The sequence below is a fragment of the Globicephala melas genome, chromosome X, assembly GCF_963455315.2.
Source record: "Globicephala melas chromosome X, mGloMel1.2, whole genome shotgun sequence".
NCBI lineage: Eukaryota > Metazoa > Chordata > Mammalia > Artiodactyla > Delphinidae > Globicephala > Globicephala melas.
The window spans coordinates 65,551,929-65,570,090 of NC_083335.1; the positions used below are offsets into that span (position 1 = coordinate 65,551,929).

Below are 18,162 nucleotides of genomic sequence, written 5' to 3' on the forward strand. Positions count from 1 at the left end.
TCTTGGTATTGAGATGGAGATCTCTGGGAGATTTTCGCCATTTGATATTACGTGGAGCTGGGAGGTCTCTTGTTGACCAGTGTCCTGAAGTTGGCTCTCCCACCTTAGAGGCACAGCACTGACTCCTCACTGGAGCACCAAGAGCCTTTCATCCACACGGCTCAGAATAAAAGGGAGAAAAAATAGAAAGAGGATAAAATAAAATAAAGTAAGATAAAAGAAAATAATTAAAATAAAAAATAATTATTAGGGAAAATAAGATTTTTTAAGTAAAAAATAAAATATAATGGACGGACAAACCCTAAGACAAATGGTGAAAGCAAAGCTATGCAGACAAAATCTCACACAGAAGCATACACATACACACTTACAAAAAGCGGAAAAGGGAAAGAAAGAATCTATCTTGCTCCCAAAGTCCACCTCCTCATTTTGGGATGATTCCTTGTCTATTCAGGTATTCCGCAGATTCAGGGTACATCAAGTTGATTGTGGAGGAATAATCCGCTGTTCCTGAGGTTGTTGGGAGGATTTCCCTTTCTCTTCTTTGTTTGCACAGCTCCTGGGTTTCACCTTTGGATTTGGCCCCACCTCTGCGTGTAGGTCGCCTGAGGGCGTCTGTTCTTTGCTCGGACAGGACGGGGTTAAAGGAGCAGCTGATTCGGGGGCTCTGGCTCACTCAGGCCTAGGGGAGGGTGGGGTTTGGATGTGGGGCAAGCCTGTGGTGGCAGAGGCCAGCGTGACGTTGCACCAGCCTGAGGCGCACCATGTGTTCTCCCAGGGAAGTTGTCCCTGGATCACGGGACCCTGGCAGTGGCGGGCTGCACAGGCTCCCGGGAGGGGAGGTGTGGAGAGTGACCTGTGCCTGCACACAGGCTTCTTGGTGGTGGCAGCAACAACCTTAGCGTCTCATGCCCGTCTCTAGAGTCTGCGCTGAAAGCCGCGGCTTGCGCCAGTCTCTGGAGCTCCTTTAAGCAGTGCTCTTAATCCCCTCTCCTCGCGCACCAGGAAACAAAGAGGGCAGAAAAAGTCTCTTGCCTCTTGGGCAGGTCCAGACTTTTCCCCCCGGACTCCCTCCCGGCTAGCCGTGGTGCACTAACCCCTTCAGGCTGTGTTCACGCCACCAGTCCTCTCCCTGCGCTCTGAACGAAGCCCGAGCCTCAGCTCTCAGCCCCCGCCTGCCCCGGTGGGTGAGCAGACAAGCCTCTCGGGCTGGTGAGTGCTGGTCGGCATCGATCCTCTGTATGGGAATCTCTCCGCTTTGCCCTCCGCACCCCTGTTGCTGCGCTCTCCACCGTGGTTCCAAAGCTTTCCCCCTCCGCCACCTGCACTCTCCACCAGTGAAGGGACTTCCTAGTGTGTGGAAACATTTCCTCCTTCTCACCTCCCTCCTGCTGGTGCAGGTCCCATCCCTATTCTTTTGTCTCTGTTTATTCTTTTTCCTTTTGCCCTACCCAGGTACATGGGGAGTTTCTTGCCTTTTGGGAGGTCTGAGGTCTTCTGCCAGTGTTCAGTGGGTGTTTTATAGGAGCAGTTCCACGTGTAGATGTATTTCTTATGTATCTGTGGGGAGGAAGGTGATCTCCACGTCTTAGTCTTCCGCCATCTTCCTCAACCTCCTGGGTTTTCTTTTGTATGGTGTTGGAGCAAAGGGATTTTTTTCTGGGGCAAATAGATCTATCAGTGTTGGGGTTTTTTTCCCCCGAATGGTGAATCAGCTACAGATACTTGTAATTTATCTGCTTTTGAGATCCTTTTTTGCTGTATAATTTCAGTTTTACCATTATTTTGGTGAATAAATAATTTTACATATATTTATTGAATACCTGCTATATACAAAGCATTGTACTTATATACACAAATAACTACAGTATAAGGCAGTTTGCTGTAAGTGTTATGAGCTCTGTAGGATTTTAGATAATGGAGAAAGCATTTTTGAGTGGATGATCAGGGGCGATTTCATGGAGGCAGGAGCATTTGACTAATGCACATAGCTTATAAATGAATATTAACATGGCAGTCAGTGTGAGTTAGGAATCCTGAAATGACAGCTCTCCCACTGCCAAAGATTTTATCTTTATAAACTGGGAAAATCATTCCAATACTAGTAAGTGGTTAATATCTAAACATTCCCATAAATACTAATTTAAGGTAAATATTTGTACTTTTATGAATACATAATTTGCATATGATTGATAATTGCTGCTTTTGTTTTTAGGCTATGAATATTGTGGTTCCCTTCATGTTTAAATATGCTGTAGACAGCCTCAACCAGATGTCGGGAAACATGCTGAACCTGAGTGATGCACCAAATACAGTTGCAACCATGGCAACGGCAGTTCTCATTGGCTGTATGTTGGTTCTTTAATCTGTCTACAGGTGTTGACTTTCTTCAAGAGAGTTTCATCATATTTGAGCATATGACCTTTTCACCACAAACACAACTTAGCATTTTGGATGTTTGTTTTATGTGAGATTTTTTGTTTGATGTGTGGTTTTTAAAAAATTCTTTGTATGATATACTTTCCAAAAATTCTGTAATAAAAGTCTCATTTTCTAAGTTCTAGAAAACAATAACATGAAGTAAGACATTAAATTCATAACAACCGCTTCTAATAGTTAGGCTCCTTATAAGGTATTTTTTTAGTAAGGCTAGTTATTTTCTTGCTGTTGTTGTTAGCCGTTGAATAGGAAATTGCTACATAATGATATACCTGTATTAATGTGTTATTAAATTACATTCAATAGCCATGACACAAATCTACAATTTGTAAAGAACAGAATATAGTGCTTTGTGTCCCCATGCAGTAGAAAGGATACTTTATGAAACTCAGACCTGAGTTGGGGCATGCTTAGTCAAAGCACTTGGATTTTTCAGGATCTCGATTTTATCATTTGTTATTTGGGGGAATTGAATTAGATCACAAAACCTCAACAGATACTGTACATTTATCCACAATAAGGCCTTATGGGCTGCTGTTACTTGGAAAAATCTTTCAACATTTGGAATCTTATGGGAAAAAATAACAATGAAAAGTTTTCATGGTGGTGGAAAGATTGATACTCAGTAGGCTAGATATTTTCTAGGTTTCTTTTAGTGTAAGTATTCTGTGATATAGTCATTCATTGTACAAACATTTTCTGAGCCCTTGACGTTTTTATACTCCAACGATTCTAATATTTTTACACCCCACTTTTTCTTGATTGTATTGCTAGATGGTGTATCAAGAGCTGGAGCTGCCTTTTTTAATGAAGTTCGAAATGCAGTATTTGGCAAGGTAGCACAAAATTCAATCCGAAGAATAGCCAAAAATGTCTTTCTCCATCTTCACAACCTGGATCTCGCTTTCCACCTGAACAGACAGACAGGAGCTTTGTCAAAGGCTATTGACAGAGGGACAAGGGGTATCAGTTTTGTCCTGAGTGCTTTAGTGTTTAATCTTCTTCCCATCATGTTTGAGGTGACCCTTGTCAGTGGTGTTTTGGTAAGTAAAACATTTTTCATGACAAGCTTTTATCTTACATTCTTGTTAGTAGCTATTTAGTACTTGAAGCTTTTGTACTATTGCATGCTTATGATTTGAAAGCAAAATCCCATGGTGCCAGAAGGGTTATTCAGTTTGTTTAATTATTTTTCCACAAGCTTCAAGGGACTGTGCCCAAAGTCTTGATCATGTTATTATTGTAAAGAGCTGTTCAGTTCTACACATAGGTCAGTCATTTAGCTAGTGGTTGCAGTTTTTTTGTTAACAGACATTATGGTATATGGCTTTGGACTGGTATGCTCAGATTATCTAGGTTTCTTTCTATTCACCATTTGTAGCATTTTAGGCAATTTCATATTTTATAATTAAAAGTATGCATATAACTTAAAGTTGATTTTCTAAGGTATTTGTTTCCTCACTCAGTTTTTCATATATACAACTTTATACCAACATATTTTTTAATTAAAATCTTTGCGATTTGCTAATGTATATTATAAACTATTTGGCAAGAGCAATGACTGTTTCTCATTTCTTCTTTTGCCTTCTCCAGTATTATAGATGTGGTGCCCAGTTTGCACTGGTGACCCTTGGGACACTTGGTGCATACACAGCATTCACAGTTGCTGTCACACGGTGGAGGTAAGGTATCCCCCAGAGGTCAGTCAAGGTTCAGAAATTAGTTATGCTTCTGTAGCAAACATTCCATGCCTATGCAAATCTTTGTCTTACAGAACTAGATTTAGAATAGAGATGAACAAAGCAGATAATGATGCAGGTAACGCTGCCATAGACTCGCTGCTGAATTATGAAACTGTGAAGGTAATATGTTTAATTTTACTTTCCTCTTCCTTTCACACCACACTAAGGTTTGTTCTGCCATTTAATTGAATAGGTGCTGTAAGTTAGAGCTGCAGATTAGTATAGGATCTCTAGGTATGATGAAATAATTGTACTTTATTGTTTTTCTTTTGTTTAGAAATTGCCCTTTCTACCACATTTTTTGTGTGGCACCATCGGAATTTTACCTTCTGAATTAATTTATAAGTAGTGACAGTATGGTTAGCATCTTGATTCAGAATGCACACTAAGTTCTTGACTCTATCCCTCATACTGCCTAGCATAGTGTTTTTCACTAATTCATTTCATAATTCATTCATAATTCATTTCACTACTTCATTTATCTGTTCATTTTTCCATTTAACAAATATTACTGAATGCCTCTTGTGTGCAAAGCGCTATGCTAAGTCCTGTAATGGGGGAGGGTGGTAAAAACAATGATTACTGTTTGATCCTTGCCTCCCCAGAATTTGCTAAGCACTGGGAGAGTTAAAGTAAAGTATGCAAGTGGCTACATGAGAAAGGTGTAATGTGGTGGGGGCAATGAGAATTGTCAATTCAGAGTCCCAGAGGATCAAGGCAAGGCTTTGTGAAGGAAGTGCCATTGACAGCTTTTTTAGATCTGGGTTTAAATTAACTAGGCATTCAGTAAATGTTTGGGGGATGAATTTTATGGACTTTTCAAATACTGTCCATTGTGGAAAACTGCAGGAGTACCATAGTCCAATATATGGAAAGTCAGTTTTTAAAATGGTGTATGCAGTACAAAATTGTATCCATGAAAAGGATTCTAATCACTTAAGAGATTAAATTCCAATTATAGTTGTATGTAGTTACTATTTTTATGTATTTTGTAGTATTTTAATAATGAAAATTATGAAGCACAAAGATATGATGGATTTTTGAAGACATATGAGACTGCTTCATTGAAAAGTACCTCTACTCTGGCTATGCTGAACTTTGGTCAAAGTGCTATTTTCAGTGTTGGTTTAACAGCCATAATGGTGCTCGCCAGTCAGGGAATTGTGGCAGGTAATGGATATGTGGTTTTCACATTAGTCTATGTTTTACTTAACCTTTATAAAGATTAATGAAATAAATGTGTATATTAGTCTCATAAAGCATATTCAATAAGGTGCTATAACATCCTTGGAGTACTTTCATTTTTGTATCAGAATATGTTTTCTTGATTACATGATGATGTTTTTTTTACTTTCCTTTGTTTAACACTACAAGTTTAGCACTGGTTCTCTCATTGATTGGGATTACTGTTTGTGGGGCTACAACCTGATTCTTTTCGGAGTAACTTTCTTTTTAGCATCTGATATTTCTAATTTCTCTTGTAGACCTGGAAAGAAATGTAATTAATTTAGTATTTAGTCCAAAGGACTAAAATGCAAGCAGTCATATAAAAATTACTAGTAACCTTTTAATTTTTCTATTAGTTGTTCATTGCAAAACATTGCAAAAGTAAATAATATCTGTGCCTCTTTTCTGTAACCTGCTTGCTTAGTTAGGATTTATTCGTTCACTGAGACCTTAATATATGGTTTATCAATTCCCAATCATGATATCCATTTGCTCCAATTTTTTAATTTATACTTTAAAAAACTTCTATTTTACATTACAAGGAACTTTCTTAGGAAGAAAGGAGAGATTTTCAGCCTTCCGTTTCTTTCCTCACTTAAGCCATTCTCTTTTACTTATATATTATGTGTCGTGTATGGGTGGGCTTTTGCCATTCCAGTTAGCATATATCTAGTTCCCTATTTTCCTAAATCATGGAGTAAAATGCTTTGGAATTTGAGTAGGCCTAAGAGTTGCTGATTATGTACATTTTGAACTGTATTCCACAGTAGTAAACTGTAAACTTTTCTATCTTAAACTGGAAAGTTCATAACATCTAAATTTTTTTTTTCTACCAACTGCATATTAAGGTACCCTTACTGTTGGAGATTTAGTAATGGTGAATGGACTGCTTTTTCAGCTTTCATTGCCCCTTAACTTTCTGGGAACTGTATACAGAGAAACTAGACAAGCACTTATAGATATGAACACCTTGTTTACTCTACTCAAGGTAGACACCCGAATTAAAGTAAGTAACCTATTTAGTACCTTTTTAAAAGCATATAAGCATCATCTCATTAATGGTATTATTCCGGGGGAATATTTTTACATTACCATATTAGCAAACTAATTTCTCTTTTGCAGGAATTGGGACTATCATGTGTATTAAAAGGCTGTTACAGCTTTTACTTCTGTGTTTAGAAACCTTACAGTATTAGCAAAGAATATTATACCTAGAAGCTAAATTTTGTTAACTTCTATATTTGTACTTGCACCTGATTTACTTTTGCTAATAATGATATAAAATGTGATTGCCTCTCCTCACATTGTCAACCTCCTTTCTCCCCTGCCCACCATCCCTCTTTACCCCCAAAACAAATTTATCAGAAATCAAAGCATTCGGGATTTTTACCCTTAACAGTGAAGAGTGAAAAAACATTTTTAAAAGCATGCTTAGAAGTGGTCTAACTCCACTTATAAACCTCCTCCTTTCCCTTTATTTTCCTTTTTCTCTCTGTGAATTAGAAAATTGCATAGCTGTACTCTAGGAGGTGTGTAAAGTGGCTTTTTCTTTTCTCTTCCCTGCTAGGACAAAGCGATGGCATCTCCCCTTCAGATCACACCACAGACAGCTACAGTGGCCTTTGATAATGTGCATTTTGAATACATTGAGGGACAGAAAGTCCTTAGTGGAATATCTTTTGAAGTTCCTGCAGGAAAGAAAGTGGCCATTGTAGGAGGTAGTGGGTCAGGGTAGGTAATTTAGTTCTTTATAAAATTCTGCATTGTTGATTGCTGACTCCCATTGTAATATTTTTTATGTGTCATAATAAAATGATGACTGTGGTTTAAAATAGGGGCTCCCTAATGCCAGTTGGAGCTACATAACCTTTCATTGTCTCCTATTTCAGGAAAAGCACAATAGTGAGGCTGTTGTTTCGCTTCTATGAGCCTCAAAAGGGTAACATTTACCTTGCTGGTCAAAATATACAAGATGTGAGCCTGGAAAGCCTTCGGAGGGCAGTGGGAGTGGTACCTCAGGTATTTAAAAAAAGAAAAAACTTATTTGGGGGAAGGTATATTGGGTTGGTGGATCTTTTACTAGAATCATTTGAATCCAGAGAGTCAGTATATGCTAATTAAGTTGGAAGTGTTAGGCCCTACAGGCCATATTCTGTTACCAAAAAGACAAAAAAACATGAATTCAAAAATCTTCATGATGGGAAGATTTTTTTAAGCCTTAGAAAGATAGCATAACATAGAGGAAAGAGCCCCGACTGGAGTCAAATAGAACAGAATTGTAAGCCCAGCTCTAACCCATATACATTGTATGGCCTTGGGCCTGAGTTTCCTCATCTGTAAAATAAGGATACCGTTTTCTTGTAGGACAGAATTATTATGGAGTAGAGATAATATGTGTAAAGTACCAAGTACAATGTCCATCACATAATTGTTCAGTAAATGAAAACTATTATTTTAATTTTGAGCAGTTTTTGGCAGAGTAAATTTATAAAAATTACAAAGCAGTCTGGCTGCCAACTTCAAGTTGCTATGCCTTGTTCCCACAGTACCAAGCACAGTGCCCGACCCATAGTGAGCATTTAACAAGTATTTGCTGAGTGACTTTAGGGGGAAACATAAGTTCAGAGTAAGATCTGAGAAGGTAAGAAGGAGGTAGCCTTACAGGATGTGAGTTTTTCTTATACTGAAAGCCAATAGAGAGACCTGGGAGTTAGTTGCAGCCTAGAATCAGAACCAAATCCCTGGGAGAACTGTAAGAAAAGGATCAGACAGTTCCTTTTATGTAGCTTGTAAAAGGTCATCAAGTGATCTAACACATGCCACTCTGCCCTGTCCTCTCTTTCACTGAGAATTCCAAATTTAGTGTTCATGAGTCACTTAGGGAGATTATCGAAATTCCAACTCTCTTTCACACACCTTGGTTCTGGTTTAGGAGGGCAGTGGGGGCCCCAGAAACCTGCATTTTTGAATATGCCTTCTAGGTGATTTAGGTGATTCATAGACTATATGTTGAAAAACACTGACCTAAACCATATATGAAGTGAACTGAATTCTGGGCTGTTCCTGCTTAGGGCTCAGTGTCCTCATCCATTCTCTTGGGCTGTATAATAATTACCCTCATCGTTTTGAAAAAGAAAATGTTTTATTCACTAAGGAAAAATATACATGGTCAATAAATGAAAGAAAAGATACTCATCCTCATTAGAAGTCTTAGTAATTAAATCAACAATGGGTTACCATTTATCACCTATTAAACTGCTGAGGATTTTAAAACTCATAGTATTTAGTTTGGGCAAGGCTGTGTGAAATGGCTAGTCTGTTTTGCTGGAGGAAGCATACAACTTTCCTGATGAACAAATTGGCAGTATGTAGCAAGAGTCTGAAAAATATTTATACCCTTTATTACAGTAATTCTGCCTCTAGGAAGTTTTAGTAAGGAAATAAACAGGGAAGTGAACAGATTTTTCTATGCTAAACAGTTCATTATAGTGTTATTTATACCAGCACAAGTTGGAAACACTATAAAATCCAGTATTAAGTAGATGGTTAAATTATCAGCATAGGATCAAATGTCATACAGTCATTTTTAAATATCATGTTTGTAAAGAGTATTGAGTGTCATAGATAAATGCTCAGATACAAAGTTTGTTGAAAAAGAAGTTACCAAACAAAATGTAATATCTCAGTTTTATAATACTAAATGAATACATTATAACAGAAAAAATATTGGAGAAAATACAGCAACATGTTAATAGTAGTTATTGCTGGATGGTGGGATTATGGATTATTTACTTAATTTTTGTTTTACCTTATATTTTCTATTTCCCTTTTTTTAATATCTTTATTGGAGTATAATTGCTTTACAAGGGTGTGTTACTTTCTGCTGTATCAAAAAGTGAATCAGCTACACATATACATATATCACCATATTTCCTTCCTCTGCGTCTCTCTCGCACCCTCCCTATCCCACCACCCTAGGTGGACACAAACCACCGAGCATATCTCCCTGTGCTATGTGGCTGCTTCCCACTAGCTAGCTATTTTACGGTTGGTAGTGTATATATGTCCATGCCACTGTCTCACTTCGTCCCAGCTTACGCTTCCCCCTCCCTGTGTCCTCAAGTCCATTCTCAATGTCTGCATCTTTATTCCTGTCCTGTACCTAGGTTCTTCACAACCTTTTTTTTCTTTTAGATTCCATATATATGTGTTAGCATATGGTATTTGTTTTTCTCTTTCTGACATACTTCACTCTGTATGAACACACTCTAGGTCCATTCACCTCACTACAAATAACTCAATTTCGTTTCCTTTTATGGCTGAGTAATATTCCATTGTATATATGTGCCACATTTCTATGTCCATTCAACATAAGACACTTATGTTGCTTCCATCTCCTGGCTATTATAAATAGAGCTGCAATGAATATTGTGTTCCATGACTCTTTTTGAATTATGGTTTTCTCAGGGTATATGCCCAATAGGGGGATTGCTGGCTCGTATGGTAGTTCTATTTTTAGTTTCTTAAGGAACCTCCTTACTGTTTTCCATAGTGGCTGTATCAATTTACATTCCCACCAACAGTGCAAGAAGGTTCCCTTTTCTCCACACCCTCTCCAGCATTAATTGTTTGTAGATTTTTTGATGATGGCCATTCTGACTGGTGTGAGGTGATACCTAATTGTAGTTCTGATTTGCATTTCTCTATTGATTAGTGATGTTGAGCATCCTTTCATATGTTTGTTGGCAATCTGTATATCTTCTTTGGAGAGATGTCTGTTTAGGTATTCTGCCCATTTTTGGGTTGGGTTGTTTATTTTTTTTATTTTTTTGATATTGATGTGCATGAGCAGCTTGTATATTCTGGAGATTAATCCTTTGTCCCTTGGTTCATTTGCTAATATTTCTCCCATTCTGAGGGTTTTCTTTTTCATCTTGTTTATGGTTTGCTTTACTGTGCAAAAGCTTTTAAGTTTCATTAGGTCCCATTTGTTTATTTTTGTTTTTAATTCCCTTTCTCTAGGAAGGGGGTCAAAAAGGGTCGTGCTGTGATTTATGTCAAGAGTGTTCTGCCTATGTTTTCCTCTAAGAGTTTTATACTATCTGGCCTTACATTTAGGTCTTTATCCATTTTGAGTTTATCTTTGTGTGCGGTGTTAGGGAGTGTTCTAATTTCATTCTTTTACATGTAGCTGTCCAATTTTCATAGCTCCACTTATTGACAAGACTGTCTTTTCTACATTGTATATTCTTGCCTCCTTTATCAAAGATAAGGTGACCATATGTGTGTGGGTTTATCTCTGAGCTTTCTATCCTGTTCCATTGATCTATATTTCTGGTTTTGTGCCAATACCATTCTGTCTTGATTATTGTAGCTTCGTAGTATAGTCTGAAGTCAGGGAACCTGATTCATCCACCTACATTTTTCTTCCTCAAGATGGCTTTGGCTATACGGGGTCTTTTGTGTTTCCATGCAAATTGTGAAATTTTTTGATCTAGTTCTGTGAAAAATGCCATTGGTATACAGATTGCATTGAATCTCTAGATTGCTTTTGGTAGTATAGTCATTTTCACAATAATGATTCTTCCAATCCAAGAACATGGTATATCTCTCCATCTATTTGTATCATCTTTAATTTCTTTCATCAGTGTCTTACAGTTTCCTGCATACAGGTCTTTTGTCTCATTACATAGGTTTATTCCTAGGAATTTTATTTGTTTTGTTGCAATGGTAAATGAGAGTGCTTCCTTAATTTCTCTTTCAGATTTTTCATAATTAGTGTATAGGAATGCTAGAGATTTCTGTGCATTAATTTTGTATCCTGCTACTTTACCAAATTTGTTGATTAGCTCTGGTAGTTTTCTGCTAGCATCTTTAGGATTCTCTGTGTATAGTCTGCAAGTAGTGACAGTTTTACTTGTTTTCCGATTTGGATTCCTTTTCTTTCTTTTTCTTGTCTGATTGCTGTGCCTAAGACTTCCAAACATATGTTGAATAATAGTGGTGAGAATGGGGAACCCTGTCTTGTTTCTGTTCTTAGTGGAAATGGTTTCTGTTTTTCACCATTGCGAACAATGTTATCTGTGGGTTTGTCATATATGACCTTTCTTATGTTTAGGTACATTCCTTCTCTGCCTGCTTTCTGGAGGATTTTTATCATAAATGGTTATTGAACTTTGTAGAAAGCTTTTTCTGCATCTATTGAGATGATTATATGGTTTTTCTCCTTCAGTTTGTTAATATGGTATATCACGTTGATGGATTTGCGTATATTGAAGAATCCTTGCATTCCTGAGATAAATCCCACTTGATCGTGGTGTATGATCCTTTTAATGTGCTGTTGGGCTCTATTTACTAGTATTTTGTTGAGGATTTTTGCATCTATGTTCATCAGTGATATTGTCCTGTAGTTTTCCTTTTTTGTGACATCTTTATCTGGTTTTGGTATCAGGGTATTCGCGACCTTGTAGAATGAGTTTGGGAGTGTTCGTCCCTCTGCTGTATTTTGGAAAACTCTGAGAAGTATAGGTGTTAGCTCTTCTCTAAATGTTTGGTAGAATTCACCTGTGAAGCCATCTGGTCCTGGGCTTTTGTTTGTTAGAAGGTTTTTAATCACAGTTTCAACTTAGTGCTTGTGATTGGTCTGTGTATATTTTCTGTTCCTTCCTGGCTCAGTTTCGGAAAGTTGTGCTTTTCTAGGAATTTGTCCATTTCTTCCAGGTTGTCCATTTTATTGGCATATACTTGATTGTATTAGTCTCTCATGATCCTTTGTGTTTCTGCAGTGTCAGTGGTTACTTCTCCTTTTTCATTTCTAATTCTATTGATTTGAGTCTTCTTTTTTTCTTGATGAATCTGGCTAATGGCTTATCAATTTTGTTTATCTTCTGAAAGAACCAGTTTTTAGTTTTATTGATCTTTGCTATTATTTCCTTCATTTCTGATCTGATCTTTATGATTTCTTTCCTTCTGCTAACTTTGAGGGGTTTTTGTTCTTCTTTCTTTAATTGCTTTAGGTGTAAGGTTAGGTTGTTGATTTGAGATGTTTCTTGTTTCTTGAGGTAGGATTGTGTTGCTATAAACTTCCCTCTTAGAACTGCTTTTGCTGAATCCCATAGGTTTTGGGTTGTAAAGTTTTCATTGCCATTTGTTTCTAGGTATCTTTTGATTTCCTCTTTGTCTTCTTTAGTGATCTCTTGGTTATTTAGTAGTGTATTGTTTAGGCTCCATGTGTTTGTACTTTTTACCTATTTTTCCTGTAATTGATATCTAGTTCCATAGTGTTATGGTCAGAAAAGATACTTGATACCTTTTCAGTTGTCCTTCATTTACCAAGGCTTGATTTGTGACCCCAGATATGATCTATCCTGGAGAATGTTCCATGAACACTTGAGAAGAAAGTGTATTGTGTTGTTCTTGGATGGAATATCCTACAAATATCAATTAAGTCCATTTGTTTAATGTGTCATTTAAACTTGTGTTTCCTTATTTATTTTCATTTTGGTTGATCTGTCCCTTAGTGGAAGTGTGGTGTTGAAGTCCACTACTATTATTGTGTTACTACTGATTTCCCCTTTTATGGCTGTTAGCATTTGCCTTATGTATTGAGGTGCTCCTATGTTGGGTGCATAGGTATTTGCAATTGTTATATTGACTTCTTGGATTGATGCCTTGATCATTAGGTAGTGTCCTTCTTTGTCTCTTGTAATAGTCTTTATTTTAAAGTCTATTTTGAGAAGACCTTCAGGATGGTGGAAGAGTAAGACGTGGAGATTACCTTACTCCCCACAGGTACATAAGAAATAAATCTACATGTGGAACAACTACTACAGAACACCTTCTGAATGCTGTCAGAAGACTTCACACCTCCCAAAAGGTAAGAAACTCCCCGAGCACCTGGGTAGGGCAAAAGGCAAAAGAAAAAACAGAGACAAAAGAATAGGGACGGGACCTGCACCAGTAGGAGAGAGTTGTGAAGGAGTAAAAGCTTCCACACACTATAAAGCCCCTTCACTCGCGGAAATGGGGGTAGGCTGGGGGGAAGCTTCGGAGCCACGGAGGAGAGCATAGCCACAGGCGTGGAGAGGGCAAAGCAGAGAGATTCCTGCACAGAGGCTCAGTGCTGACCAGCACTCACCAGCCCAAGAGGTTTGTCTGCTCATCCACCAGGGCTGGTGGGGGCTGGGATCTGAGGCTTGGGCTTCGGAGGTCAAATCTCAGGGAGAGGACAGGGGTTGGCTGTGTGAACACAGTCTGAAGGAGACTAGTTCACCACAGCTAGCTTGGAGGGAGTCGGGCAATAGTCTGGAACTGCCAAAGAGGCAGAAAACTTTTCCTTGCCTTTTTGTTTTGCGGTACGCGAGGAGAAGGGATTAAGAGCACTGCCTAAATGAGCTCCAGAGATGGGTGCAAGCTGAGGCTCTCAGCATGGACCCCAGAGACAGGCATGGGATGCTAAGGCTGCTGCTGCAGTCACCGAGTAGCCTGTGTGCATGCACAGGTTACTGTCCACACCTCCCTTCCCGGGAGCCTGTGCAGCCCGCCACTGCCAGAGTCCTGTGATCCAGGGACAACTTTCCCGGGAGAACACACGGCACGCCTCAGCCTGTTGCAATGTCATGCTGGCCTCTGCCGCTGCAGGCTCGCCCCACCTTCGGTACCGCTCTCTCCCCCAGTCTGAGTGAGCCAGAGCCCCATAAACAGCTGCTACTTTGACCCCGTACTGTCTGAGTGAAGAACAGACGCCCTCAGGCGACCTACACGTAAAGGCAGGGGCAAATCCAAAGCTGAACCCCAGTAGCTATGCGAACAAAGAAGAGAAAGGGAGGCTCCCAGCAGCCTCAGGAGCAGTGGATTAACTCTCCACAGTCAACTTGACGTACCCTGCATCTGTGGAATACCTGAATAGACAACAAATCATTCCAAATTGTGGTAGTGGACGTTGGGAGCAACGATATATATATTTTTTCATTTTTCTCTTTTTGTGAGTGTTTTTGTGTATGCTTCTGTGTGTAATTTTGTCTCTATAACTGCTTTTACCATTTGTCCTAGCGTTCTGTCTGCCCGTTTTTTTTCTTTTTTAAGTATAGTTTTTAATTTTTCTTATTATTGGTGGATTTGCTTTTTGTTTTGGTTGCTGTCCTGTGCCTTTCTTTGTTTCCTTTTTGAATTACTTTTTAATTTTTTGACTTATTTATTTATTTTTTTTGCGGTACGCAGGCCTCTCACTGTTGTGGCCTCTCCCGTTGAGGAGCACAGGCTCCAGACACGCAGGCTCAGCGGCCATGGCTCATGGGCCTAGCCGCTCCACAGCATGTGGCATCTTCCCGGACCGGGGCATGAACCTGTGTCCCCTGCATCGGCAGGCCGACTCTCAACCACTGCGCCACAAGGAAGGCCCCTAATTTTTTATTTTTAATAACTATTTTGTATTTTAATAACTATATTTTATTTTATTATTTCTTTTTCTTTCTTTCATTTTTTCTCCTTTTTATTCTGAGCTGTGTGGATGCCAGGATCTTGGTGCTCCAGTAAGGTGTCAGGCCTGTGCCTCTGAGGTGGGAGAGCCGAGTTCAGGACATTGGTCCACCAGGGACCTCCCAGCTCCACATAATATCAAACAACGAAAGCTCTCCCAGAGATCTCCATCTCAGCGCCAGTACCCAGCTACACTCAATGACCAGCAAGCTACATGCTGGATGCACTATGCCAAACAACTAGCAAGACAGGAACACAAGCCCACCCATTAACAGAGGTGCTGCATAAAATCATAATAAGGTCACAGACACCCCAAAACACACCACCAGATGCAGACCTCCCCACCAGAAAGACAAAATACAGCCTCATCCACCAGAACACAGGCACTAGTCCCCTCCACCAGGAAGCCTACACAATCCACTGAACCAACCTTAGCCACTAGGGGCAGATAGCAGAAAAACTGGGCACTACAGACTTGTAGCCTGCAAAAAGGAGACCCCAAACATAGTAAGTTAAGCAAAATGAGAAGACAAGCAAACGCACAGCAGATGTGAAGGAGTGAGGTAAAAACCCACCAGACCTAACAAATGAAGAGGAAATAGGCAGTCTACCTGAAAAAGAATTCAGAGTAATGATAGTAAAGATGATCCAAAATCTTGGAAATAGAATGGAGAAAGTACCAGAACATTTAAAAAGGACCTAGAAGAACTAAAGAGCAAACAATGATGAACAGCATAATAAATAAAATAAAAAATTCTCTAGAAGGAATCAATAGCAGGATAACTAAGGCAGAAGAACGGATAAATGACCTGGAAGATAAAATAATGGAACTAACTACTGCAGAAGAAAATAAAGATAAAGAATGAAAGGAATTGAGGACAGTCTCAGAGACCTCTTGGACAACATTAAATGCACTAACATTCGAATTATAGGGGTCCTAGAAGAAGAAGAGAAAAAGAAAGGGAGTGAGAAAATATTTGAAGAGATTATAGTTGAAAACTTCCCTAATATGGGAAAGGAAATAGTTAATCAAGTCCAGGAAGTGCAGAGAGTACCATACAGGATAAATCCAAGGAGAAACACCAAGACACATATTAATCAAACTATCAAAAATTAAATACAAAGAAAAAATATTAAAAGCAGCAAGGGATTAGCAATATATAACATACAAGGGAATCTTATATAGGTTAACAACTGATGTTTCAGCAAAAAGTCTGCAAGCCAGAAGGGAGTGGCGGGACATATTTAAAGTGATGAAAGCGAAAAACCTACACCCAAGATTACTCTATCCAGGAAGAATCTCATTCAGATTCGACAGAGAAATTAAAACCTTTACAAGCAAGCAAAAGCTAAGAGAATTCAGGGCTTCCCTTGTGGCGCAGTGGTTGAGAGTCTCGTGCCAATGCAGGGGACACGGGTTCATGTCCCAGTCTGGGAAGATCCCACATGCCGCAGAGCGGCTAGTCCCGTAAGCCATGGCCGCTGAGCCTGCGCGTCTGGAGCCTGTGCTCCGCAACGGGAGAGGCCACAACAGTGAGAGGTCCGTGTACCGCAAAAAAAAAAAAAAAAAAAAAAGCTAAGAGAATTCACCACCACCAAACCAGCTTTACGACAAATGCTAAAGGAACTTCTCTAGGCAGGAAACACGAGAAGGAAAAGATCTACAATAACAAACCCGAAACAGTTAAGAAAATGGTAATAGGAACATACATATCGATAATTACCTTAAATGTAAGTGGATTAAATGCTTGAACCAACACACATAGACTGGCTGAATGGATACCAAAACAAGACCCATACATATGCTGTATACAAAAGGCCCACTTCAGACATAGGGACACCTAACAGACTGAAAGTGAGGACATGGAAAAAGATGTTCCATGCAAATGGAAATCAAAAAAAAGCTGGAGTAGCAATTCTCATATCAGACAAAAGAGGCTTTAAGATAAACACTATTACAAGAGACAAAGAAGGACCCTACATAATGATCGAGGGATCAATCCAAGAAGAAGATATAACAATTGTAAATATTTATGCACCCAACATAGGAGCACCTCAATACAGAAGGCAAATGCTAACAGCCATAAAAGGGGAAATCAACAGTAACACACTCATAGTAGGGGACTTTAACACCACAGTATCACCAATGGAGAGATCATCCAAAATGAAAATATATAAGGAAACACAAGCTTTAAATGACACATTAAACAACATGGACTTAATTGATATTTATAGGACATTCCATCCATAAAAAACACAATACACTTTCTTCTCAAGTGCTCATGGAAGAGTCTCCAGGATAGATCATATATTGGGTGACAAATCAAGCCTTGGTAAATTTCAGATATTTGAAATCATATCAAGTGTCTTTTCCAACCACAGTTCTATGAGACTATATATCAATTACAGGAAAAAATCTATAAAACATACAAACACATGGAGGCTAAGCAACATACCACTTAATAACCAAGAAATCACTGAAGAAATCAAACAGGAAATCAAAAAATACCTAGAATCAAATAACAATGAAAACACAGTGACCCAAAATCTGTGGGATACAACAAAAGCACTTCTAAGAGAAGTTTATAGCAATGCAGTACTACCTAAGAAACAAGAAACATCTGAAATAAACAACCTAACCTTACACATAAAGCAATTAGAGAAAAAAAAACAAAATAACCCGAAGGTAACAGAAGGAAGGAAATCATAAAGATCATATCAGAAATAAATGAAAAAGAAATGAAGAAAACAGTATCAAAGATCAATAAAACAGAAAGCTCTTTCTTTGAGAAGATAAACAAATTGATAAACCATTAACCAGACTGATCAAGAAAAAAGGGGGAAGACTCAAATCAATAGAATTAGACATGAAAAAGAAGAACCTCTGACACTGCAGAAACACAAAGGATCATGGGAAATTACTACAAGCAACTATATGCCAATAAATTGGACAACCTGGAAGAAATGGACAAATGCTTAGAAAAGCACAACCTTCCTATACTGAACCAGGAGGGAATAGAAAATATACACAGACCAATCACAAGCACTGAAATTGAAGCTGTGATTTAAAAATCTTACAACAAACGAAAGTCCAGGACCAGATGGCTTCACAGGCGAATTGTATCAAACATTTAGAGAAGAGCTAACAGCTCTCCTTCTCTAACTGTTCCAAAATATAGCAGAGGGAGGAACACTCCGAAACTCATTCTATGAGGCCACCCCTGATACCAGAACCAGACAAGGATGTCACAAAGAAAGAAAACTATAGGCCAATATC

At 38.7% G+C, this 18,162-nt stretch overlaps 1 protein-coding gene across 1 annotated transcript in view; it reads left to right on the forward strand.

The window, feature by feature from the left end:
- Positions 1-18,162, forward strand: part of ABCB7 (ATP binding cassette subfamily B member 7) — a 135,946-nt gene that overhangs the window by 83,165 nt on the left and 34,619 nt on the right. Inside the window, exons 5-12 of the mRNA XM_030847195.3 lie at positions 2,216-2,348; positions 3,214-3,482; positions 4,033-4,121; positions 4,214-4,301; positions 5,177-5,351; positions 6,257-6,414; positions 6,976-7,139; positions 7,298-7,427. Coding sequence (XP_030703055.1) covers positions 2,216-2,348; positions 3,214-3,482; positions 4,033-4,121; positions 4,214-4,301; positions 5,177-5,351; positions 6,257-6,414; positions 6,976-7,139; positions 7,298-7,427 — 1,206 coding nt within the window. The remainder of the gene's footprint in view (positions 1-2,215; positions 2,349-3,213; positions 3,483-4,032; positions 4,122-4,213; positions 4,302-5,176; positions 5,352-6,256; positions 6,415-6,975; positions 7,140-7,297; positions 7,428-18,162) is intronic.